The sequence below is a fragment of the Taudactylus pleione genome, unplaced genomic scaffold, assembly GCF_031769625.1.
Source record: "Taudactylus pleione unplaced genomic scaffold, aTauple2 ptg000897l, whole genome shotgun sequence".
NCBI classification, from domain to species: domain Eukaryota; kingdom Metazoa; phylum Chordata; class Amphibia; order Anura; family Myobatrachidae; genus Taudactylus; species Taudactylus pleione.
The window spans coordinates 1,178,261-1,203,209 of NW_028285298.1; the positions used below are offsets into that span (position 1 = coordinate 1,178,261).

Consider the following 24,949-nt stretch of genomic DNA (forward strand, 5'->3'; position numbering starts at 1 on the left):
CCAGTCTCTCCCCCCCACCTCTCTCACCCACCACCACACCCACCTTGTTGCCCGGGACTATATAGGAGGAGCACTGTGACTACTCCAATAAAACCATTTACTCCCACCTTGTGTCTGCCTCTGTCATTCCATTGGTCCACCCCTCCCCACTCATTCACACCACACACACTAGCAACCACATACACAGTCCAACACTCCCCCATCATTGCACCCACAGGGCGAGAGCACCTTCCGTACCCCACCGTCTCTATCCAATTTAACGAAGGACCCGGTACGCTTGCGATCAGGAAGTGCAGCATCCCACTCACTCATATAGCACACCTTTCAGCCCACTAACATATCACATCTGCCCACACAGCAGAGCGCAGTCCTACCCAACCATCACCATATCACCTCTGTCCCAGTTTCACTGCATCTGCCGGCTTCAGACAGTCGGACAGAGGGCCTGATTCAGAGCCGGACGCTATTTGCGGACGGTCGTTCTGAAAAAGGGGCCGGATATTTAAATTAAGCGCTCGCTCTTTGCAGTCTGTTGACACCTCTATGTCTGAACGAGCGAACGAAACATGCGCTCACTATTTTGAAAAAACGCCCCCTGGCCACTCGCATCATACGTCATCTCCGCTATTTATTAGATTAATCGAGTACATCGAAAAGCGTATGAACTGCTCGCAATTCTTGTAGCATTTTCCTACCGCAATCATGCGAGCAGTTCAGGCTAAAAGACAACCAAGTGACGTGGTCGATGACGCTGCTTTGTTAATTATGCACACCCTTAAAACGCCCATTTTGACCGTTTGGCACGCCTGCGTTCAGATCTCCACTCCCCGTTTTCAAGCACCTTCCCCTGTTACCACCCACAAACGCCTCATCCTGTCACTCAAATTAGCAGGCATTCGCTATTTTGCGAGCACACGATTTCCGACCGCACTGACTACCCATACGCATGCCCATACGCAACCCATACGCATGCGCAGATGTGCGAACATCGCTCGGATCGAACGAGCGGCTGCTTACGAGCGGCTCTGAATCAGGCCCAGAGTCTCTCTGCATGTGTGGGAGGTCTGATGGGCTTGCATGAGGGTTTAATTGTATTGACCATTTAAGTTTTTTTTCCTGTGAATGGGTGGGTAGGGGCCCCAGTACATTGCTTTGCCCAGGGCCCACACTGCTGTTAAGACAACCCTGCCATTAGGCAAACTAAAGCTGGGTACACACTGACAGATACATTGGCCAACCAATTGATAGGCCAATGTATCTGCTGCCCGTCGGGCAGTGTGTACTCGCGATATGTCGGTGAACATCGGCGTTCATCGACATATCGCATTGGCTGTGCTGCACAGCCGATGGACAGATATGTCTGCAGAACGCCCGTACACACACAGCAACAGCTGCGAGGAGGGGGGCGGGACACGCCCCCCACCCACTGTGACACGCCCCCTGGTCGCCGGGACCTGCGGGCAGGCACAGATGATGGTTGTTCAGTGTGTACGATCGACCATCATCTGCAGATATATCTGTCAGGTGTGTACCCACCTTTACCCTGCAGACTGCAGTTCCCATTATCTTGAGCCTAGCTTATCAGGGGCCAAGCCAAAGCTAACAAGATAGTGTTATCTACTTAGGGGGAGGGTATCCCCGGACAGGGATTTCCTATCCCTCCATGTCAGGACTGATGCTCCTTCAGTCCAGGGTTGCCTACCTTTAACATTCTCTTCCCGGGAGAAGCCCGGGTAAGAGATGCAGCAGGGGGCCGACGGTGGCGGGGCTTGACGATTTGCGTCATTAAGCCCCGCCCCCTCGCGGTAAAATTGCCGCGATTGGGCACAATTTACATAGGGGGCGGGGCCAAATGCTGTGATTCATGCAGAATCACAGCTTAAGCCCCGCCCCCTTCACGGAGACCCGCGATTGCCGCGGGTATTCTCCTAATACTGCCCACTTCACTAGGAAGTGGGCAGAATGCGGGAGAAATGCCTACCCTTCCGGGGGTGCGGGGGGTTACCCGAAAAATCGGGAGCCTCCCGCGAAAACCGGGAGGGTAGGCATGTATGCTTCAGTCTCGTATATCACACTTTGGTTCTGCACATGTCAGAGCCAGCAGTAAAGTGATAGCAAGGAACTTATTATTTTGGCAAAACATTGGTGACTCTCTCTGGACCTGTGTAATATTAGGAAGCTTGGGTCAGTATTGCACCAGGAAGCTGGGACACAAAGGCTTCTGATGTACACACAGGTGACTGTGATGCAAGTCAGGAATTTAAAGGTTAGAGGACTTGCTCTGTCATTAGTGAATGTCACAGAGAGTGGATTGGAATGAGAGAGGGAGAGAGAGAAAGAGGGAGGGAGGGACAGGTAACCCTGCACTTCCTGATAGGTACAGAACTTCTCTTCCATACAGCTCCCTGCCAGCTGAGACTGTCTGGTCTCACCTACACCAGATCAGGATGCCCTACAAGGACCTGGTGAAGTGCTGGCATGAAGGAGTCCTGGCAGCAGAGAAGAAGGATTTGGACTCAGCTTTGCAGCACTTTACCTGTATCGATGATCCTCCCTCCAAGATCTTGTTCAACATTGGATGCATTCACATTCTTAGAGGAGATTTAGAGAAAGCTCTGCAGGTAAATAATACACCTCTTATTGCTGCAGAATCTGCGTTCGTTACACCGCGTTCAGGGTAAGAGGGTGTTGAGAAAAAAACAAAAACAAAACAATGGATCTTGAACTATTTGTTCTCATGCAGGGGCTGAATGTATCACCTCCAACAACTCCCATTCTGAGCCTCTCAGTGTCTGCAGACCGTCCTCTCTTCTGCTCAATAGTTGCAAAGTAGCTGGACATGGGGATCATTAACTGGGGTACATTTATGGCAGACCCAATTATCCAGTATATTATGCAGCCCCATAACCCCCATATTATACAGCCCCATAACCATTATATATTATACAGTTACATAACCAGTATATTATGCAGCCCCATAACCAGTATATTATGCAGCCCCATAACCATTATATATTTTACAGTTACATAACCAGTATATTATGCAGCCCCATAACCCCCATATTATACAGCCCCATAACCATTATATATTATACAGTTACATAACCAGTATATTATGCTGCCCCATAACCATTATATATTATATAGTTACATAACCAGTATATTATGCAGCCCCATAACCCCCATATTATACAGCCCCATAACCATTATATATTATACAGTTACATAACCAGTATATTATGCTGCCCCATAACCATTATATATTATATAGTTACATAACCAGTATATTATGCAGCCCCATAACCCCCATATTATACAGCCCCATAACCATTATATATTATACAGTTACACAACCAGTATATTATGCAGCCCCATAACCAGTATATTAAACAGTCCATTAACCAGTATATTATACAGCCCCATAACCATTATATATTGTGCAGCCCCATGCCCAGTATATTATGCAGCCCCATAATTAGTATATTATACAGCCCAATAACCAGTATATTGTGCAGCCCCATGCCCAGTATATTATACAGTCACATAACCAGTATATTATGCATCCCCATAATCAGTATATTATGCAGCCCCATAATTAGTATATTATACAGCCCAATAACCAGTATATTATACAGCCCCTTAACCATTGTGCAGCCCCATAACCAGTATATTATACAGTCACATAACCAGTGAATTATGCAACCCCATAACCAGTATATTATACATCCCCATAACTATTATATTACACAGTCCCATAATCAATATATTATGCAGCCCTGTCTCCACTATATTATACAGCCCCATATCCAGCATATTATACAGCCCCATATCCAGTATATTATACAGTTCTGTATCTAGTATACTATACAGCCCCATATCCAGTATATTATACAGTCCTGTATCCAGCATATTATACAGCCCCATATCCTGTATATTATACAGTCCTGTATCTAGTATACTATACAGCCTTATATCCAGCATATTTTAGAGTCCGGTAGCCAGTAGATGATAAAGCACAGCTGTGGAGTGTGCAAGCCAAACCTTTGACTCATGGAGCACAGCGTATAACTATTTCCATAGTAAGTAAGGACTTGCACGCAGCACACTCTGTTACCAGTGCGCAGTTCCTAGCTGCAGCCCACACCATAAGCTATGGCTGCCCCATCGTAGCATTAGTATAATTATCATTTTACCAATCTCCTATAACTGCTGTGACCTAACTTCTCCCAGACACGTCTCTGGTCTCATTATCTCAGGTTATGGTAAAGGGCGAAACCCAAATACAGGAGTGGAAAGTATCAGTGGTCAGGACCTTAGGCATTAAACTAACCCGGAACTGTGGGAGAGGAGTGAGGCGTTATATTATATAGATGCTCGATGGAAGTCACGTTTATGTAATGCAGTGTATCAGAAGAGTTTCTGGGTTTATCTTAAAGCACAATGGAATATGCTGGTGTCATGATAAATATTAATGACAATAATCTGCTGCTATCAACGCTATTCTGATTTGAATTAAAGGCAGGTGATCTTCCCTGAAGCTTGTGAGACTCAGGAAGGTTACATGCACAGGAAGGTTACATGCACAGGAAGGTCACATGCACAGGTAGGTCACATGCACAGGAAGGTCACATGCACAGGAAGGTTACATGCACAGGAAGGTTACATGCACAGGTAGGTTACATGCACAGGAAGGTCACATGCACAGGAAGGTCACATGCACAGGTAGGTTACATGCACAGGAAGGTCACATGCACAGGAAGGTCACATGCACAGGTAGGTTACATGCACAGGTAGGTTACATGCACAGGAAGGTCACATGCACAGGTAGGTTACATGCACAGGAAGGTTACATGCACAGGAAGGTCACATGCACAGGAAGGTCACATGCACAGGTAGGTTACATGCACAGGAAGGTCACATGCACAGGTAGGTTACATGCACAGGAAGGTCACATGCACAGGAAGGTCACATGCACAGGTAGGTCACATGCACAGGAAGGTCACATGCACAGGAAGGTTACACGCACAGGAAGGTTACACGCACAGGAAGGTTACACGCACAGCAAGGTTACAGGGACTACCTTGGAAATATTTTTGAGATGGAAACGACAGGACTGTGAGAGATGCTGGATATGTGGTGGGAAGGAGAGGGAGGCGTCCAGGATGACTCCAAGACAGTGCACTTTGGGACTAGATGAGATAGTTGTGCCATCAATAGATAAAGAAATAGCGGGAAGTGAGGTTATATGGGAGGGCGGGAGGGTGGGAGGATGATCAGCTCAGTCGTAGACATATTAAGTTTAAGAAATCACTGGGACATCGAGGAAGAGATAACAGAGACACAGTTGGAGATACGACTGAGGAGAGAGGGGGAGAGGTCAGGGGAGGAGAGGTAGATCTGAGTATCATCAGCATAGAGATGATGGAGGTCAAAAGAGCTGATGAGTTCACCTAAAGAGGACTATTGTCCAGGAATGATGATGTTTGTCCATGAAAGATGACGTTTTGCCTCTTTCTGAGACCCGATTTTTGGCTGGAAAAATCCGAATTTGTCGGAAAAAACCAAACTACCTGCACATCCCTACTAATAATGTGTGTCTCCGCAGGCTTACAGTCAATCAGTCGCCAAGGACCAGTGTCTTGCTGTTGGCTTTGTACAAAGAAGCTACGTACATTTCAAGCTAGAGAGGTAAGTGCCCGGCTTGCTGTCCACCCCACTAAGCAGAGTTATAGGGAAAATTGGATATTTTTTTCATTCCTTCCTTTTCTGTAAATGTTCATTAAAAAGTTTTATCTCAGAAAACGTAACATCTCATATTTGCTTTTAATGTTGTCTGTGAATATAATGGTGTCATAGTACAAAATAAAGTGACAATGCCATCTTCAGGTGTAGGGTAAGGCTCATGACCTAAACCACAACTGGAAGATAAACTCAGTCTCTCCATAATATATTCTGTAGCGTAATCATAAAGGTATTTTATTGGAAAGTACAGTAACTGTCCTCGGATTGACGTCCAACAGAATATCGGTAAAACGCGTCGGTCGCTGTGACCAGTGTGGTTTTACCAAGGGGTTGCTATTATGACAGTCACCAAGATTCTGTTAGAGGCAGGGCCGTTGAGAGCCTGGCTGGGCCGGGGTAACGGAGGGGGCATGGCCTAATCGTGGGAGGCGTGGCCACACCCCCTTTTTTTTAAAAAAAGAAAAAATATCATGTTTGCTGGCGGTGCGCGCCGGAGAGGGGGGCGCTGTAAGACCCCCAGCCCAGTGCTAAGCAGGCGGGGGGGGGCACGATCAGTGTGATCGCTCCCCCCCACAGCCATAGGAGACTGCTCGAGCAGTCTCACACAGCAGCCCAGCACAAGCTGTGTGTTGGGCTGCTGTGAGGGAGGGAGGGGGCGACGCCGGACCCGGGCCCCTCTAGTAAGCCCAGGCCCGGGTAAACTGTACCTGCCCCCCCCCCCCATCGGCGCCCATGGTTAGAGGCTAGTTATAATTTTTCCTAATGAAACATACTTATGCATAATATATTTCTGTGGAAATGTCTTGTCATGTGAGCCATACTTACACCCAGATACACTTATGGTGCATACACACAGTCAGATTTTGTGTCCGATCTGAACGATAACGATTTTAAAATCGTTCATATCTGAAAGAAAATCTGACATGTGAGCCTGCAACGATGAACGATGCGCGTTCCCGATTGTCAGGTAACGATATCTGACATCTGATGTGTTTGCAGTCAGATGTGGACAATTCCATTCATTTTAATACTGTCTGAAATCGTTGAATCGTTCATCTGACAGATCTGACCGTGTGTATGCTCCATTACACCAAACCAGTTCATAAGCTCCAGATTTTTTCTTGTTCACTTTTTTTTGTGTTATTAGGTTTGTTTTAAACAAACAAAAAAAAAGCTCTGTAATAAAGCAGGTATAATCCTTCTAGTCTATGAATGAAAGTAGCCAAAAATGAACAATAAAGTTTGCTAAAAAAATGATATAACATCGATGCGATCAATGAGAAGTTACAAAGCTATTGACAGGCGTATCTGAATCTCCGTGCTGGTCTTCCTCAGTCCGCCATGATGTGAACAGGCCCTTATTATACTTGGACTTCCTATACAGTCATTACCATTAGCTCCTATGTGCCATTTATTTCGTGTGTATGTTGGCGGCGGCGCATACGCAGTTTGCTGAAAATGGCTTAATGCGGCCACATTCGGACTTGTGCGTAACTCAGAATAAGGGCCACTGGCCCTGATTCAGAGGCGCTCGCTATTTGCGAGTGCTCGCTCTGAATCAGGGTGGGATGTTTTTTTTTCACCGGCCTCCAGGCCGCTCGCTAAGCTGTGGGTGACCACCCACAGCTTTAGCGGGCAGCCTGGCGATGGTCGTGATTATCGCGACTATCGGGCTTGCAACGAGACCCTTGTGGTAGGGTCTCGTCCACCGCAAGCCCCAGTGAACTTCCTGCTCTAACAGAGCAGGAAATTCACTACTGACATCACTGGTGATGTCAGTAGGGCCGCCCAGAAAGGGCAGGCGTTCCTTCAGGAACGCCTCCGTTTGTTCAGCCACCCCCCCTGCACGCTTACAAAACGGGGCGAGCTGTCAATCACTATCGACAGCCGCCCCGTCTTGTAGTGAGTCCCGCACCGAGTGAAAATTCACTCGCTACAGGGCTCGCGCACGCGCAGTGCGCACGGCCATCGACCCACTTGCGAGCGATATGCACTCGTGAGCGGGTCTGAATCAGGCCCTCTGTTTATAACTCCTCATTGTGTATTTGATATCCCAGATTTGTATTAATAAGTATGTAACACTGCCTCTTACTGAATGCTCAGATTAGGGGGAGCAGCACTGCTAAACGTTGTTGGGTAATATGTTACAGGATCTTGATAGATTCAAGGTATAAACTGTATATTAAACAAACTGTCTATTGCCTAAGTGCAGCGACCAGGCTGTGTCTGTCCACTAGCACAGTTTATATGTATCACATTTCCCCATGTAATACAGCAAACGCTCTGTCTCCCCAACAGGTATGAGAAGGCGCTGACTGACTGCCACCTGGCCCTGGCCCAGCTGAGGGACAACAGCGTTATAGATTACAAGCAGCTGGGACTACGGCACCTTCTCTTCTCCTGGGAGGTAGGACAGTGCCTCAATAGGAGGTACAGATGCGATTGATGTGTGAGCTCACAGATTGGCCTCTAGGGGTCAGTGGTGAGGGTAAAACACATGGAGGACAATGCAAGGGTTAAGGTGCCCAGACACGGGACGATTTTTTACACGATATGGGCAGTTACAACAGGTTGGACAGACCAATCGTGTGAAAATAGGTGTATTTTGTGCGTTCTGCGACCCCGATGCGCGTCCCCGCCGCCGTCTAGTTGGATCGCAGATCAGATGGTTTTGCAGAGCGATCTCAACCGATCGTGTACGATGTGACACAATTCTATGCATCTTATCCTATGATCGTAACGATCAATCGTACGCCATTTGACCACAGCTTATGAAAAATGTCAAGGGAAGAATTTTAAGGACAATCGTACAACTCATCTTACCAGCTTTGAATCGCACCTTGTATGGGGGCCTTTAGAAGAATTCCCTCTGTCTCTGTGTGTATTGTAATCTCCACGTTTTGGTGGCTTTATATCCTTTTTGTGTTTTGCGCAGGTTGTGTATAATACAGCAGTCATTCTCAGTTACCTGGGAAAATGGGAAAAAGCAGAGGAAAAGCTCAGTGAAGCTCTCAGATGCCTACCTGGCGAATCCGGAGGCCTCAGACTAGAAGCGGCTCTGAATCAGACTCAGGTACGTGTGGCTGAATCGTGAACGTGAAGAGATTGTAGGACCATTTTTGCAAACTCCTGCTCCTTCCGCAAATGGCGCCATTCTGCTTGGCAAACCCAGATGTACCTGCCCAGTTTGAGGCGTACAATGAAGATTTTGCTCCCCGTTTTGTGCTTGCTTAATTGAGGCCCAATGTCTGTAAACCATCACCAATCTTTCTTTGCTGATTGGTCGTCGTGGTAATTAATTATGCAATTATCGGCCCAATCCGCTGATAATCTGTGGATCGGGCCTATATTTGAATAACGTATGCCTGGCTTTACTGTTGCCCTTTTAAATTCAGCCCTCAAAGCCGCCAATTCTCCGCGGCTTTGAAAAAACGATCTTTAGTAATATACCCCTGGAGGATATTGCAGTCAGTTAACCTGACCAGGACTTGTCACTTGTGGAGTGTGAGCTTTACATGTTCCAGGTCATTTTAAGTGAATAACAAGGTGCAATATCTATTATAATAAAAGGCTAACGCTGCTCCTCACCTCTATGGGGGGAATTCATGTGTGTTGCGCACCGGCGGCCACTAGATGGCGCCCGACGGAGCAATGCAATTGTTGCTCTGTTCGGGTGCGCACAGCCACCCATGCTGACATTTCTGATCTCAGCCCCCCGAGCTTGCGAGCACAAATGACCGAAAAGTGACCCATTTCAGCGCTCAAATGGGCACCACAATGTCCTGCAACTGGTGCACATATTAGCTATAACGCATAGCAACCAATCAGATTCTAGCTATAGTTTTGCTAGTATAGTTTACAAAATGGAAGCATGCCCCTGATATGTCGAAGTGGGTCACATCTATACTCGCTGCACTATTTTCTCCAATGGCTTTTCCAGCTTTGAACAACCCATGCTATGTAGGGACAAATCATACGTACCTCTCTGGTGGTCACTGGTCAGTCTTTCCCGTGACACCCTGTTATCAGATTACATACAAGGGGAGACGGATGCTTTTTGTGAATAATTTTATGAGGTAGTGATTGACCCAATGAAATCATCATTTGTCAGTGACTGTCTGGTGTATCCAGGACGGTTCCTAGCCATGACCTCACTGTGGAATTTGTGTTCCTCCCACAGAGACGGGTTCTGCTCCAGCCGATACGTGTACCGGAGGGGGAACTCTTCAGGCCTCGCAAGCAAGAAGTCGATCAACTTAAATTCAAAGACTTCCTGGGTAAACCGAAGGTGAGCAGGAATAGAACACCGCAAATGACTCAGAGCCATCTAGGAATGTCAACAGCCAAACCCTTGATCAAGGTGTAACTAGATTGCTTATTAAAAAAAAAAAGATAAAATACAAATATAAATCTATTGCCTGGAATGGTTGGGCTTTAGGGTTTTCTGTCATTTTCATGCCTAGAATACACTAAATTAGATTTTAAATAACACCTCATCTCCCTCATGAAATTATTTATCAGAGCTCCTCACAGTAGGAGCAGATAATTAGTCATATCTCTGACAGAAACACTAAGGGGGAGATGTATCAAAGCTTGGAGAGAGATAAGTTACCGGCCAATCAGCTTCGATTTGTCATTCTGACTGTAAAGTGATAGGAGCTGCTTGGTTGGTACTTTATATCACTCCACTATAATTCACTCCAAGGTTTGATACCTCTCCCCCCCAAGGGCCTTATTCTGAGTCGGATGCAGCAACGATGTCGGAAACAGCAAAGCCATTTCCCGTGCACACAGAGTGGGAGTTGCGATTGAGGCGCGGTCTTAGAATTGTTTTGAAAATGTAGCAGACGTTTCTGTGCGGTGTCTAGGAGGTGGCTAAGCGGATGCACTTAGATAATCCCTCTACCATAGGGTCGTTGCAGGTTTTCGATGGTACAACCGATGGTGGCATCTAAAGGCGCACTGAGCGTTATTTCAGCGTCTACGGACGGTGACAGTGGACCTCTCAGTCATACAGAGGAAAGATGCTTTTTTTGTATTATGTTTTTTAAATTACTATTACTTCTATACAAAGGCGTTTCTGGCGAGGAGAAGGCCCGTGTGCAGTCTCCGTCCAGGGACCCCCTCCTCTCTCTCCGGCGGCCGGCAGAGCACTGAGTTTAGCACCGCAGCGGTAGACTCTGGGCCCTAGTCTGTGCCTAGGGTCTACAGCGCACATGCAAGTCACCGGGAAAATGGTGAGGCAGTAATTTTCCCGGTGTTTTCCATACTGCGCATACGCAGAACGCCAGGAAAATGGCAGTAGCAGGCATGTTTACAGTGCTGGCGTCAGCGAGGATCTCCGGAGTTGTAAGTATAATACTGGTGCAGTGTGTGCAGTGTGGGGGCCCCCCTGGACCGTGCACCCATTATAAATACACCCCTGCTTCTATAGTTTCTGGTTATGATTTAATCTATAGTTACACACTTTTTATTACATGATTACCTGATTCAGAACTCTATATATATATGCCCATGCTGGTTCTAACTGGTCTGGAGTCCTAGAGATAAGTTTCTCAGACACAAGATCAGGAAGGGTAACCGATAAGACTGACGCAAATTCTGTGAAAAGTTATGTTAGACTGATGATAAATCTCCTTTTTACTGTCTAGATCATCTCCTCTGTGGTTCCCAATGACCAGTACAGCGGCTTTGAGCCTCTCCGTCCTCAGGTGGGTCCAAGTGATTGCGCACACTGATTATTATAAGCCTGGACAGACATATATACATCAGGAGGATTTATTGTCAATTATAATAAATCACTAACATTTGAACCTATGTTTGCTTCAAATATTGGCCCTAATCCTAACATCAACACTGCAGAATATAATAAGTAACTACTACCAAAGTGTAATGCAAAGAGGAGATGTACTAGGTCTAGGGGGTATATTTACTAAAATGCAGGTTTTTAGAAGTGGAGATGTTGCCCTAATCAGGAATTTTTACGAGATTTGGAGGTCTACTTATGATGTAGCTTCAGAAACTCAACACTGATGTTGTTAAAATTGACCTTTAGTAAATATACCCCCATGTATCTTTTCCTTATATTCTTTCTATTTCTCGCTGCAGAAGCCGGGATTTTACGAGCCATGTCAGGAAGCCGTTCAGTAAGTTTTTCGTTTTCGGTTCCATCAATTTGGTAATAGAAGTTACAATTCCGGGGCCTTGGTGTAGCCCAGACTACGAAATAATATTGTAAAGATAATATCATGATGTTGCCCTCACAGAGGCCGAGAGGCCGGATACCATCGCGTATTAGTCCATTATTACCCCGAAAACTCTGCAGAAGTGGCTGTGAAGGCAAACAGTATCTTGTATGTCCTGAACAAAGATGAAGGCTGGGCAACTGCCATACATGATGGTCAAGTAAGTACCCCCTGACAACCCTCATGGCAAAGTTTTACCCCGCTTCCCCTCCTGCTGCAGAGAATTCCCCGCTCCCCACCAAAATTCATGATTTATGTTTTATGTATGTTTATCATGTTTTAGGATCTTTCATGTTCTTTCATTTCTTTTATAGAAAATTCTCATTCCAACTAATTTCCTGGAACCGGTGAACACACCTAAAGCAGATATGAAGGTAATTATAAGACACCTTGATTACTCCTTAAAAGTATATATATTTTTTTTGTCTGTAACTAAGAGTCAGAAACTTGTGTTACACAGATTCATTTAGGTACCAAATGTGCACTGAACGACAGTAACCAATCAGTAATTAGCTTTTATCTGTCCAGTGCATGTTAAGCAATAAAAGCTGGTGTCTGGTTTGTTTGCATTAATTGGTGAGCCCTTGTGAGCGGCCCTTTCGTGATGCAGGCAATGAATCTGGTATATGACCCAATTTTTTTTTTTTTTTTTTTAAGAAATATTTTAGTTATTTAGGTATTTTAGATGGTCTAGATCAGTGGTGTCAAACTCGGGCCCTTCAGCTGCAGTGGAACTATACATCCGAGCATGCACTGTCAGAGGTTTGCTATTAGGGCATACTTAAACTGTGGCAGGGCATGCTGGGATATGTAGTCCCACAGCAGCTGGAAGGCCCGAGTTTGACACCACTGGTCTAGATGTATTCTAGCCAGAGCCTGGTCATCCATTTGGCAATTTATGTTCCCACTTAGGACACAGTGGACACTGAGGGGCCCGGATTATGCTTACCCATTTGGGGAATGGGCCCAAATTGTTATCTTTCAGAGGTGCCCCATGGGGTCTTAAAAAGGCTCAGATCCAGGGATGAGCTCCGAATGTCTCTTATCTGTGCTCAAATGTTAATATTTCTTCCTCCAACAGAAAATGAATAACGGGATCCCTCTGCCCCCCACGAAGATGCCGCCGACTAGACCTAATGTGAGGCCACAGCAAGGTAGGAATTACCGCCGGGGGAATGGGCCGCCCAGTTTGTGGTTTGGTTTTCAGCTTGATGGGAATGTTGGTGGATTTTCGCAAATATTACATTCTACATTATTTGATTTCCAAAATTGATGCCGCACAAATTATTTCTCTTTCTGAAGTTAATACGGAGAAATTCACAAAAGTTTTTTTTGTTTTTTTTTGCTGCCGCCTGGGGGTAAATAAGCATTTGCTAAAGTTGTTTTTCACCTATCTAACCATGAGTTTGGAACTTCAGCCGACATTTATAAAGTGAAAGTAAAGGCAGCCAGCCAGGACTACTGATAGAACGTTACTTTGTTGATACAATGTTGCAGTTCTCTCTAGTATCGCCACAATGGAGAAAGATGTTTGTACATAATTTCACATTGGGGTTTATATATATATATAAAAAAATTGTTATTAATGCTCCAAAACCTTTTATATCTCTGCTATTTGTGTTTTGTTATTATGGTCCCTGTACCAGGACAGTTGCTCTGATAAGATGCTGTCCCAGCGGAAAGTAACTGCTACACTTTGGCTACTAATAGTAGTAGCAAAATTAGACACTACCAGGTTCTGTCCCAGCTGCACTTACTGTGCCTGCGATCTGAGGGATGAAGGTAGCGGCAGGAACTTTTGGATACCTGTTTGCACTCCGGAGCCTCTACGAATAGGTAGGAGCAGGCTAATACAATCTAAAGATGGCGCCTAAGTCAAGAGCTGAAAACTTTTTTTTTTTTAATTATTTTTATTCAGAAAGGAGCAAATAAAAATAATACAGAGATCGTACAATAAACAATATAATGTACATAAAAAATACAACAGTTGGCAAATAGACAAAATCATAAAACATATAATAAAAAAAAAAGTATCTGGCAATTAAAACAAAAACCATTAATGTATGCATTTGAAGTAGTAAACAGGTTAAATAAATTATATCAAAATCAACAGGCGTGGTCGGCAACTCTCCCAGATTGGACCGCGTAGGCGGACCTTGGCAAATTGATTGGGGCATCTTCTAACAAAAGTCTAGTTTCATACCACTGAGTGGAGTGAAAACATTTATGTAGTTGAGTCCTTATATTGGAATCGGTATGTGATATCGCCGGCCGCATGGCCGGCAGTTCGAATCCCGGCAGCGTCAGGTCGACAGAGGAAGAGATCCCGGCAGCCCGACAGCGCTGGAAATCCTGATCGTCCCCAGGTAAGTACTAACTAACCTAACCTACCCCCCTAACCCTAACCCTCCCTTAGGGGTGCCTAACTGTAACCTCCTCCCCAAGTGCCTAATCCTAACCCGGGGGGTGCCTAACCCTAACCTCCCCCCAGGGCTGCCTAACCCTAAACCCCCCTTGCCTAACCCTAACCCTCCCGAGGTGGTGCCTAACCCAAAGTCCCCCCCGGGAGCCCTAAATCAAACCCTCCCCCCCCATGGCTGTCCGCTCGCGACACCCGGCATCCCTTCGATCGGGATGCCGGTCTCCCAGTGTAGGGGTAATGACAGGCGTCTAGATTTTAGATGCCTGTCATGTAACCCTAGCCGGGATTGAGGAGTCGGGAAGCCGGCGGTCGGTATTGCGGCCGCCGGCTTCCTAAACATATACCCTTATATCCTCTGACAAGGAATCAATGAACCCCTCCCAAATATAAAAAAATGTTTCAGTACGTTTCTCCTTATGTAATGTAGCCTCCAACCAGTCCATATGAAATACATGGCGCTGAAAACTTTTAGTTTTCGGAGCTTCATAAATAGCACAACCATAACGTCCCCAACAGACTTGTGCGCTGGTTCTTACAGTAACACGAGATATCTGCAATAGTTTATCAAATAGTGACGTTACTAAGAATTTAATCAGCCAGAACGTTTTGTTTGTTTGATAATGCATTATTTTTGAGGTGGGGGACTTTGATAACTAGGCCCCATTGAGAAGAGCCGCTGATGGATCTGGTGGGCTCCAATGCTGGGGGTACAGTAGGGAGGGGTTTGGTAACGCCTCATCAATTGTTTTCTGTATAAGCTATGCTTTGTGGCAGCATTCACGATAGAGGGGTGGCCCTGGCATTTTCTGCATGGTTACACTTCCTCAGTGAGCTTGGGCCCCTAGGGAGGCCTTGGTACTTTGTACGGGCCCCACCAACCGCCTGATGTCTCTGTTAAGAAGATGGTCAGGGCATGCTGTGTCTTCCACAACAGTTTGGGGTCTATTCAGCAATTATTATTTTTTACTTAAAAAATGTGGAAACAATAATTTCTGCATTATTTTAAGTATTCCCACTATTCAGAAATGGGATAATGGAGAAGATAACGCAATTATCTTCTCCATTAATTCCTATCTCGCAGAGTACCGCACTGTAGGGATCAGCCATTACTCTCTCTACGGTGCTTTAACGCTTTTTGCTATTCTGCAAAGCAAAAAGCGTTAAACTATTTAAAAAAAAATCTTTACTTGATATAACGCCATCTCAGAATGGCGTAATATGAAGGAATTCCTTAAAAAATTCCCTAAATTTTCCCATAAGTCCATGCAGGATCTTGAAACTCCGCCTCCAGTCTCTGTCCCTGCTTTGCGGTGACCGCCATGTGTAAGTCCAACTCCGGCCTGTCGAAACTGTCAAAATGTATTGAAATGTGTACACAGGGTTTATATTAGTCTGTATACATTTATAATTATGTGCTTTTATATTTAAAATGAATATATATTGTGATATGATCAGGGTAGGGGTCCCTCTCCTGGGGTAGGTGGACTCCTCCTTACACACAGCAGCCAGGAAATAGCACTCCAGTCATGGGTTTTCGTGCAAGCTGGTCGGCACCAGTTTTTATTGTGCAACTCCAATAGTCAAATAAACCACACGCAAAATAAATCCTAGCCCGGCTGGGCACTGACTAGACAGGTAATTTCCTCTCTACAAGTGGCAAGGCCTACTGCCTCACCACAAACACAGCACTTTCAAAAGGTCCCAGTGTCTCTGAACAAAACCTCAGTGTCTGTTCTCCCCAGGGTGTGTGAGACACTGCATCAAAACTCTTACACAGCTATATTGAGCCAGGTGTAATCCCTAATTAGCCTGCTCTCAGGCTGAAAGGCCTAACACCTGAAATGGCCCTGTGGATGGAGCCCTCCCTTCTCTCTCACATCCACACCCCCAGGACCCATTCTCCGGCTTTTACCAAAAGTCCACCCTCAAATCTGTTTGTAAAACAGACTTTTCCTGGGGGTTAAAATACATATTACAGGAATCTGGGACACATATACACGCCATCCCTAACTTCTCCAGTGCTCCTATCACAATACATATAAAGCCTGTGTACACATTTCAGTCAATTTAGACAGTTTTGACAGGCTGGTGTTGGACTTACAGTCGGGGGTCACCGCAAAGCAGGGACGGAGACTATTCCCGAGCGCATAACTGAGCATGAGCAGAAGAAGATACAGAAGGTTTTGTTTTCGCAATCCCGAAAAACAATGCCTTCTGTAACATCACAGGGACAGGGCGTTAATGCAACCGCTGTCACTGCATAAAAAAATGCTGAATAGCAGTCATAAAATTGACTAATTGATAAATAAATCGTGACAATGTTGCCCGATAATATTCGTGGCCACATCGTCACTCTTGCTGAAGAGGGCTCTTTGAGAGAGACCAATAGACTGCCTACAAATACCTTTTATTATGTGAATGATCAGGTAGGATGTCATTGACAATAGTTGTTTTTGATAGACCAAACAAATTATTTACTTTCATTACAATGTCTTAGATGACTGGCTTATTATTACAGGTAATCTAATACCAGCTCAGGATGTTCCACCGCAGCCCACAGGTGACCTTCCAGAACCCATTGAGGTACTGAGATAGGGTGGGCAGAAAGTTTTCATGCTATTCTATCACATGGTAAATCTCTTACTAAGTGACCTCTCCTTTTCCACCAGGCAAACGTTAGGGAAGACCAAGTGGTGGAGACAGCTGTCCACCTGAGAGGAGGCCAAGGCTTGGATATGCCCGTACCTTCTAGAGACGAAGGAGTGGTGGACATGGCTGTCCCTCCCAAAGCGGTGGATGTGAAAGTGCCCCTTAGATCACATCCGATAGAAAATGTGCCATCTCCACCTATAGCAGAGGCGGTGAGGGAGAAAGATGAGACACAAAAACCTCAGCCAAAGGTGGAAACAGTCATCACCCTACAAAGCTCCCGGCAACCCAAACAGGAAGCGGCAAAGGTCAGAAAATTGCTTTATACTTCAATTGTTAATGTGATAAAGAGGGATATGTATCAAGCCTTGGAGAGAGATAAATTGGCCCTTAGTACACAGGTTCACCAGATTTCAGGATTGCTTCAGGATCTCGATCCGATTTGTTGAGCTCTACAACGATTGGCTAAGCTGGTTGAATTGCCCGACAGCAGCCACTTTGCCCTCAGGGTTGGTTGAAGAGGTGTGGCCCTCTGCTGACTCAACAATTGCTGGTATGATTGTATTACATACAGTGTTACTTACCGGGCCCCTCTCATCAGTATGGGTTCAGCCCACAAAATGGCTGCCTCCAGTGTGTTTAGGCGACAGATGCATTTTACATAAGGAGACATTTCATGACTTTATCAATGTTCTCAAACAGGAGGAGACGACCCACACCGTAATGATAAACAGCCGTTCAGCAGCTTCCTCAGATAGCTCTGCAGACACCGGTCATGCTGTACAGGTAATTGATTACTATATAAAGTCTGGGACACGCTCTGAGCAGTGGCTGTATGTAAATGCTGTGGGGGGGAGCTCAAGCCAGGTGCGTCGCGTCATTGGGCCTCACCTCTCGTCTCTACTTTACCTCTCACCATGGCTTGATACATCGCCCATTTAATCCGAAAGCCGCTGATTCTGGAGAGGATGGAATTGTGACCTTTGCTACATACAATAAGTGGCCTCCACCACTGTAGTTGGGCATCTGCTTGTACTGTAACTTCCATCTGATCTCTTTACACAGGACGAGCCAGAGCCAGACCGTGCAATGGAAGCTGGGGAGGAGGAGGACAGTATAACCTTACAGGTACACACAGAGTTCACTGTAGATTTATCCGTGAGGAAGGACATCACCTACCCGCAGTTGCAGCACCTTCTCAGACAGAAACTAAAGCAGCAAGGAGTGCAGATGGACATCCACCTGAGGTAAGGACACGAGAGCGGCCATTTTCTTGTAGCTTCCATTTTCTTAACACAATAACTGGCACGCGTTCAAGCTTTTTGATGTTTAATTTACTTTTTTTTTTTTCTGGACTGCGGTACTTGAAAGTGAATATAGAAACTATTCGGCTCCAATGACTGAAACTCTGTTGATCAGTTACAGGGATTTGGAGGGAAAACACTTAACCCCAGTGAAGGATGACAGAGACCTACAGGGCCTGTGGGTACAAGCCAGGAGCAAACGGCTAATGCTGTGTTGTAAGGTAACCGCTCCTGTAATGTCTGCTGTCACTGCACATGTGATACATTTTATTGGAGACCTTTATATCTTCATACAGCGAGCGAGAGGTTGTTACATAACCATAAATTGTTCTTTATATAAAATATAAATCTCTCTGTATTATTACCTATAGCTATACTACACCAACCTTTCTTTGTGTATTATACCCTATATCTATACTACACCAACCCTTCTCTATTATAACTTATTTCTGTACTACTCCGACCCTTCTCTGTATTAGATCTTATATCTATAGTAATCCAACCCTGCTGCGTCCTATCCGCTGTCAGTATCTTTGGTCACTGTCCCCATAGAGATGATTGTGGTGAAGCGATTACTCCCAGTGCACATAATCCGGGTTCAGGCCCAGGAAGTGGGTTTCCCCATAAGCTGACGCGTTTTGCTCTTTAGCACATTATGCTTTAAAACGCGTGAGGGACTGTCAGCCACACTTTTGCTGTATTACTGAAGGAGAATTGATTAGTGTTAAGAGAAGATGATTTCGCATCCTGAGGACCTTTATTCTGAGTTGGGCGGATCTCTCCTCGCAGACACAAATAGAGATCATTACCATACAGAGCATGTGCAGAACCACATTCACACATTTTTGTTTTCCTATGATTGACAAATCACAGGCCCCGTGTATCTCTGGATGAGGTCAGAAAACAGACCACCATTTCTGGGTGTGCCTGGCATGTATCCATGCATAAACTCCTCTGTGCCCCATGAGTGAGCCTAGATACAAGCCGTCCCACCGACCTGTCCCCCTACCCAGTCTGATAATCTGTTGTACAGACATCTTGCTGCTTGTAATTATATGATCAGGTTTAGCAATGCTGAACGCCTTTTCTGCACAGGACGCGTTTCACTGCGTGGGGAGGCCCATCCTGTATCGTATGAGAGCCATCTACACCTACCCAGCAGAAGGACCGGAAGATCTGACCTTCAACCAGGAAGACACCTTAGACATCCTCTCAGAAGGTAATAGTGTCCCTCTCATGATTTACTGCTTACAGTATGCTTATTCTTAATCCTAATAGATGATTTACTGCCCCAGCCTCGTACAGCCCCCGACCTACAATCTCTATCATCTGCTGGAATTTATTTATTTACACCAGATCCCCAGGGATTAATCCCGCTACCTTTTACAGCTCTGTTCTAACAATGACTGATTATCTTGATCACCTGTTTCGTGAATCAAAGAGAATATGTACCAAGATCATAGGTGATTGGAAAGATCTGCTACTAGGATTCCTCCACAAATACCTCTCACTCCCACCTACATTCACATTGATTCTAGTTCACCTCTTGCAAACCTTTTTCCCCGTTAACTTATTGTACCTCCCCTGACAGTGAATGAAGAATGGCTGGAGGGTCACTGCAACGGAAGCATTGGAATATTTCCTAAGTGTTTTGCTATAAACATCAATGAACGAGATGCATCGGGAACATAGAGCGACCTCTGCCTGACAGCATACGTTTCTTTCCAATCACCTGTAAATGAAGAAAGAGCAGGAAAGGACAAGACCACCTGTACTATACCTTTAGCCTCACCCCACAGATTGCACGTCCTATTGCCTCGGGCCAGACTGCCAGACCCTTTGCAGACTACTCTCCAGCGATTGGGCCGTGGGCCTCGTATCATCCAATTCAGCCTCACACCTGCGTAACAGAAGCCAAGAGAAGTCATCCGCACTCACCTTTCATCCTCATTTCCGAATGCGTCCAATAGTAATGATTTTTATACTATAGATCGCAGTCACTTCTGACAGGACCCCTATGATATTGGGACAGCTGCCCACCATATGCTGCTCTATTATGACAATAACAATTTTTTTTTAATTATTTTTTTTTTTAATTAAATTAGTTAAATTAGTTTATTTATTAAGATGAAGGTTTTTGTTTTACAATAGATCAGTATACAGTTTACATTATTCATTTGATTGAGGGGAACTATAATGAAGACTATTTAAAGTACTGGTAGAATGTTCCTTTTAAGACAGTAGAGGGATACAGTATACAGCTGGGACTTCCGGCCTCTCTGGGTATTTCCATGGTATTACGCATAAAAATAAGGACTACCTGCCAACATTCCCAATTTCCCGGGAGAAAAATAAAATCACTACATGTTAGGCCACGCCTCTGGTCTGCAGTGACCACACCTCTATTCCACCTTCACCATAATCTGTTCTCAGACCTCCCTGACCAATCCCGCCGTCTCCTCCAGCCGCACCCCCCTGCTACTTGCGGTATGTAATAAAAACAAAGCTGGATGCACAAACTTTGCATTCTATAGAGGTGCAAGTGGCTTTCACATCACAGGAGCCTCACACTATAACTGCTGCTATTAGCATTCATAGGCTTAGATGAGATTGTGTTTTTTTTTTTTACATTTTAGCTCTATTATATTTTCAAATGAGAGAATATAGTGACGGGTATGTGACACAAAACAAGGAGACTCCATACAGGGCAGTGTCACTAATATAACATGCTGTATTAAAGTTACTGTATACAATTGACACTATTAAAATAATTGAAGTAGCATTGTAACTTTGCCGGCATACTGGTGTCGGCAACGGGGCTCCTACATACAGTGTCGACATACTGATTGTATATGTCCCAGCTACAGACCCATCACTGTGATCTGGCTACAGGGGAATCAGTAAGATTTACGTCCGGCGGTTGGAATCCCGACAGCGGCTGCCCTACATGGGTGAAAATCCTGATCGTCCCTAAGGTAAGTATTCACTAACCTAATTCCCTCCCCTAACCCTAACCCTCCCTTAGGGGTGCCTATCCCTAACCTTCCCCCCAGTGCCTAACCCTAATCCCCCATTCTAAGTCCCTAAACCTAACCCCCCTTCCCCGCCGCCTAACCCTAAGTCCCCCGGGGGGGGCCTAACCCTAACCTCCCCCCGGGGGTGCCTAAAGCTAACCCCACCTTCCCCTAGCCTAAACCTAACCTCCTGGGGGAGTGCCTAACCCTAAGTTCCCCCCGGGAACCCTAAACCTAACCCTCCCCCTCCCGGTGTCCCATCCCGGCGTCGGTAAAATGATAGGCGTCTAGATTTAGACACCTGTCATTTAACCCTCGCCGGGATTAAGCAGTCGGGAAGCCGGCTGTCAGGATTAGGTCCGCCGGCTTCCCGACTGCATACCGCTACGGGTTACGTTAATCACACCCACTTCCTGTCCTCTCCTCTGCGTATCACCAGTGTTGAAGAATGACCACAATGGGTCAAACACACTTACAGTAGATAAATAGGACTGTTGGTGATATTGTTACCACCTTTCACAGAGATAATGGTGCCCTTCCTATCTATGTTATGTTTGTGCCTTATTATTATATTATTATTATTAATAACGTTGGCGCCATTTTTTGCTGCCCATTTGTTAAACATAGTTATTGGTTAAGTTTACTAAAAAAATAAAAAAAAAAGAAGGAAAGTAAAACTCACTATTTCTGTAAATAATGTGGATTTATTGTCCTCCTTCAGATGAGTAAACAATGGAAATCTTACATCCGAGACTTGTTGGTTGGTTGTTTTTTGTTTTTTAGCCATCGAAAAAAAAGAGATAAAGGTGCCATATATACTGTACGATGCTCAGATGCGCATAACAGTGGTGACTAAGGGGTCTATTTACTAAGCAGTGTTAGGAGACAGAGTGAAAAATGATAAGGTACCAGCCAATCAGCTCCTAACTGTCATATTTCAAACACAGCCTCTGAGATGGCAGTTAGGAGCTGATTGGCTGGTACCTTATCACTTTTAACTCTATCTCCTAACACTGCTTAGTAAATGTCCCTGAAAGAACAAGACAACCTCATATTGATAAGCGATAAGTGGGGAGAGCATTTGACAGTGTGCCCATTAAGATTCCTCTCAGTCGCCCACAGAAGTGGGATCCTACTCCGGGGCACCAAGAGAGGGTGGGGAGCAGGTTCTAATTACCCAGGCCTGGGATTGTTGGAGGGGCCAGGCGGGGGCCTTGGTCCGACGTCGCCCCCCCCGCCCCCTCCTTATCTGTCAGCAGCCCAGCACATGCTGCTGTGTGCTGGGCTGCAGTGGGAGCAGGGAGACTGCTGGCTGCCACTGAGCAGGAGCAGCAGTCTCCTCTCCTCTGCCTGGGAGGGGAGTGATCACACTGCACATGCCTCCCCTCCCTTAGGTTTTGCACTGGGCTGAGAGGTTTATAGCGCCCTGCAGATAGTAATTTTTTATTATTGTTTCCTAAGGGGGCGTGGCCACACATCCTGCAATTCGCCCAAACCCCCATCAGTACCCAGGCCCGTGGTGGCTCTTGTCGTCCCTGATCATACTGCCATGGGCTGTGTGTCCCAAGGCCTGCACTCTGTGGCTGACCAGCCCCGTATATATGGCAGCCCCTCACCTGGAGTTGGGTAAACTGGGGATGCTGACCTGCTGATATAGTCTCTGCTTGGTGAGGAACAGCTTACGTCTCATCATACGTGATAGCGCGTCTGAGTCTGCAACCGCTTCTGCGACACGTCCGCCGTCTTTGCGCCTATATAGCCACTGCCCAGGATTGCACATTACATTTTCAATCCATTTCTGCGTCTCAATCAATATAGTGACTCAGCATGCACATGTCGTGACTTTTGCGCGGCTTTGGCGGATGCGCAATTAAAAAACCATTGACCATTTGTGTGAGAATCAGCAGTGCCTCCAACTCAGGCCCTCAGATGCCTGCGTCTCACATTCGCTGATGTGACTTTCTCTGTCACGTCCTCCCTTCCCTCACACTGTCACTCACACTCACCCAAGGAGTCATTATCGCACTACGGTATCATCCAGACGGGTAGCTGCAATTTAGTTATTATATGATGACCTAGATCAGGGGGTTCCATATGTGATTTCCCGCAGAATTCATTTGCTAAATATGCCCCATCCTGTTATACAGAGATGTTCTACAGATCACTTACTGGAAGCACAAGAAGAGTATACTCTATATAGAAAGTTTGCCTGATCCAACCATCCAAGTTGTCACGATTGCTTCACGACGCGGCTGTTACGTCCTTTTCATTTGCTTTGTAATGTAGTTGTACCTTCCAATGAACACCCACAAATATTTCTATCGCTACAGTGGGAACTCAGGGGCCGATTCAGCACAGAACGCAAGTCTGCATACGCACGCACCCCGCCGCTGTGAAAATATGCTAATTAGCCCAATCGCAATGACACCGCAGCACAAGAACCAGACGCCCGCCACTACATAATGCCGCCCACTTCCCTTTACTCGTATCTGCAATGGTATGCAGTCGGGATGCCGACGGTCTGCATGCCGACCGTCGGCATCCTGACTGTCTAATTCCGGCAAGGGTCTAGTGACAGGCGTTGAATTCCCGACGCCTGTCATTTTACCTACGCCGGGGAGCCCGACGCCCGGCATCCTGATCGAAGGTAATCTGGGCGCGGACAGCTGTGGGGTGGGAGGGTTAGGTTAGGGGCTCCCGGAAGGTACTTAGGGTTAGGCACCCCCCCCGGAGGGTTAGGGGCAGGCTAGGGGAAGGGGGGGTTAGGGTTAGCACCCTCGGGGGGAGGTTAGGCACCCCCCCGGGAGACTTAGGTTTAGGCTGCGGGAAAGGGAGGATTAGGGTTAGGCACTTGGGGGGAGGTTAGGGTTAGGCACCCCTAAGGGAGGGTTAGGGGGGGTTAGGTTAGTTAGTACTTACCTTAGCTGCTGTCGGGATCTTCACTGGTGCCGGTCCTCCGGCGTCGGGATTTGGTAAATCATGCCGATCCCTCTGCAATACCTCACTAAACAGCGAGAAACATCAGTAACATCGAGCACCATCGAACCCATTAGCATAATAGAGGTTGACCTGACCTCACTCAGGATTTGGGGCCGCTTCCTGTGTGCATTTAGAGCTCTGGCTGCGTCTTCCGTCGCAGGGGCTTAATTATGCACGCCCCTGTAATGTCAGTCAAACGTGCTGGCACGCTTGAGTTTCACTGACCACCCCTCCGTCGCCACCCCCAAATGGTCACTTCCTGTCAATCAATGTGTGCTGAGAGTGCGTGCTCCCTACAATTGCTACCCGATCACAGCGGCCGTTTCGCGCATACGCATGCGCAGTGTGAAACAATCGACCGGGTGCGTGTGTGAAATTGCGGCTGTGTTCCTTGCTGGTTCAGGCCCTCAGTGTAGTAATGGATAAAGTCCACAAGATGGCAGACTTGTGTTAAAAACGCATTGGGAAAAGTCCTAAAAAATGTCACCGGACTTATTTTCCTGGCAGCAATGTACTTTCTGTCTGTGACTGTTTATATGCTATCTCATATGTAAATGAATTAAATCCTTCCAACTATAGTGGATGGAAAAATGA

At 46.1% G+C, this 24,949-nt stretch overlaps 1 protein-coding gene across 2 annotated transcripts; it reads left to right on the top strand.

The window, feature by feature from the left end:
• The first annotated feature begins 2,391 nt into the window (after positions 1 to 2,391).
• Positions 2,392 to 22,121, top strand: NOXA1 (NADPH oxidase activator 1). Of its 2 annotated transcripts, XM_088459116.1 has the most exons (17): positions 2,392 to 2,621; positions 5,606 to 5,688; positions 8,041 to 8,149; positions 8,678 to 8,815; positions 9,923 to 10,030; positions 11,394 to 11,453; positions 11,851 to 11,888; positions 12,009 to 12,147; positions 12,302 to 12,361; positions 13,069 to 13,141; positions 16,928 to 16,992; positions 17,079 to 17,366; positions 17,761 to 17,844; positions 18,124 to 18,305; positions 18,478 to 18,583; positions 19,458 to 19,581; positions 19,954 to 22,121. In XM_088459116.1, exons 1-17 carry the CDS (start codon positions 2,448 to 2,450, stop codon positions 20,052 to 20,054), a joined length of 1,932 nt encoding a protein of 643 aa, XP_088315242.1. In that variant the 5' UTR covers positions 2,392 to 2,447; the 3' UTR covers positions 20,055 to 22,121. The 2 variants fall into 2 exon arrangements, with proteins under 2 accessions (XP_088315242.1, XP_088315243.1); XM_088459117.1 differs by lacking the exon at positions 17,761 to 17,844.
• The last annotated feature ends 2,828 nt before the right edge of the window (positions 22,122 to 24,949 follow it).

Coding starts and splice junctions, on each gene's coding strand:
- NOXA1 (XM_088459116.1), top strand. CDS start 2,448: ATGCCCTACAAGGACCTGGTGAAGTGCTGGCATGAAGGAGTCCTGGCA. Junction 17,367..17,760: donor CCAAACAGGAAGCGGCAAAG/GTCAGAAAATTG, acceptor GTTCTCAAACAG/GAGGAGACGACCCACACCGT. Junction 19,582..19,953: donor CTTAGACATCCTCTCAGAAG/GTAATAGTGTCC, acceptor CTCCCCTGACAG/TGAATGAAGAATGGCTGGAG.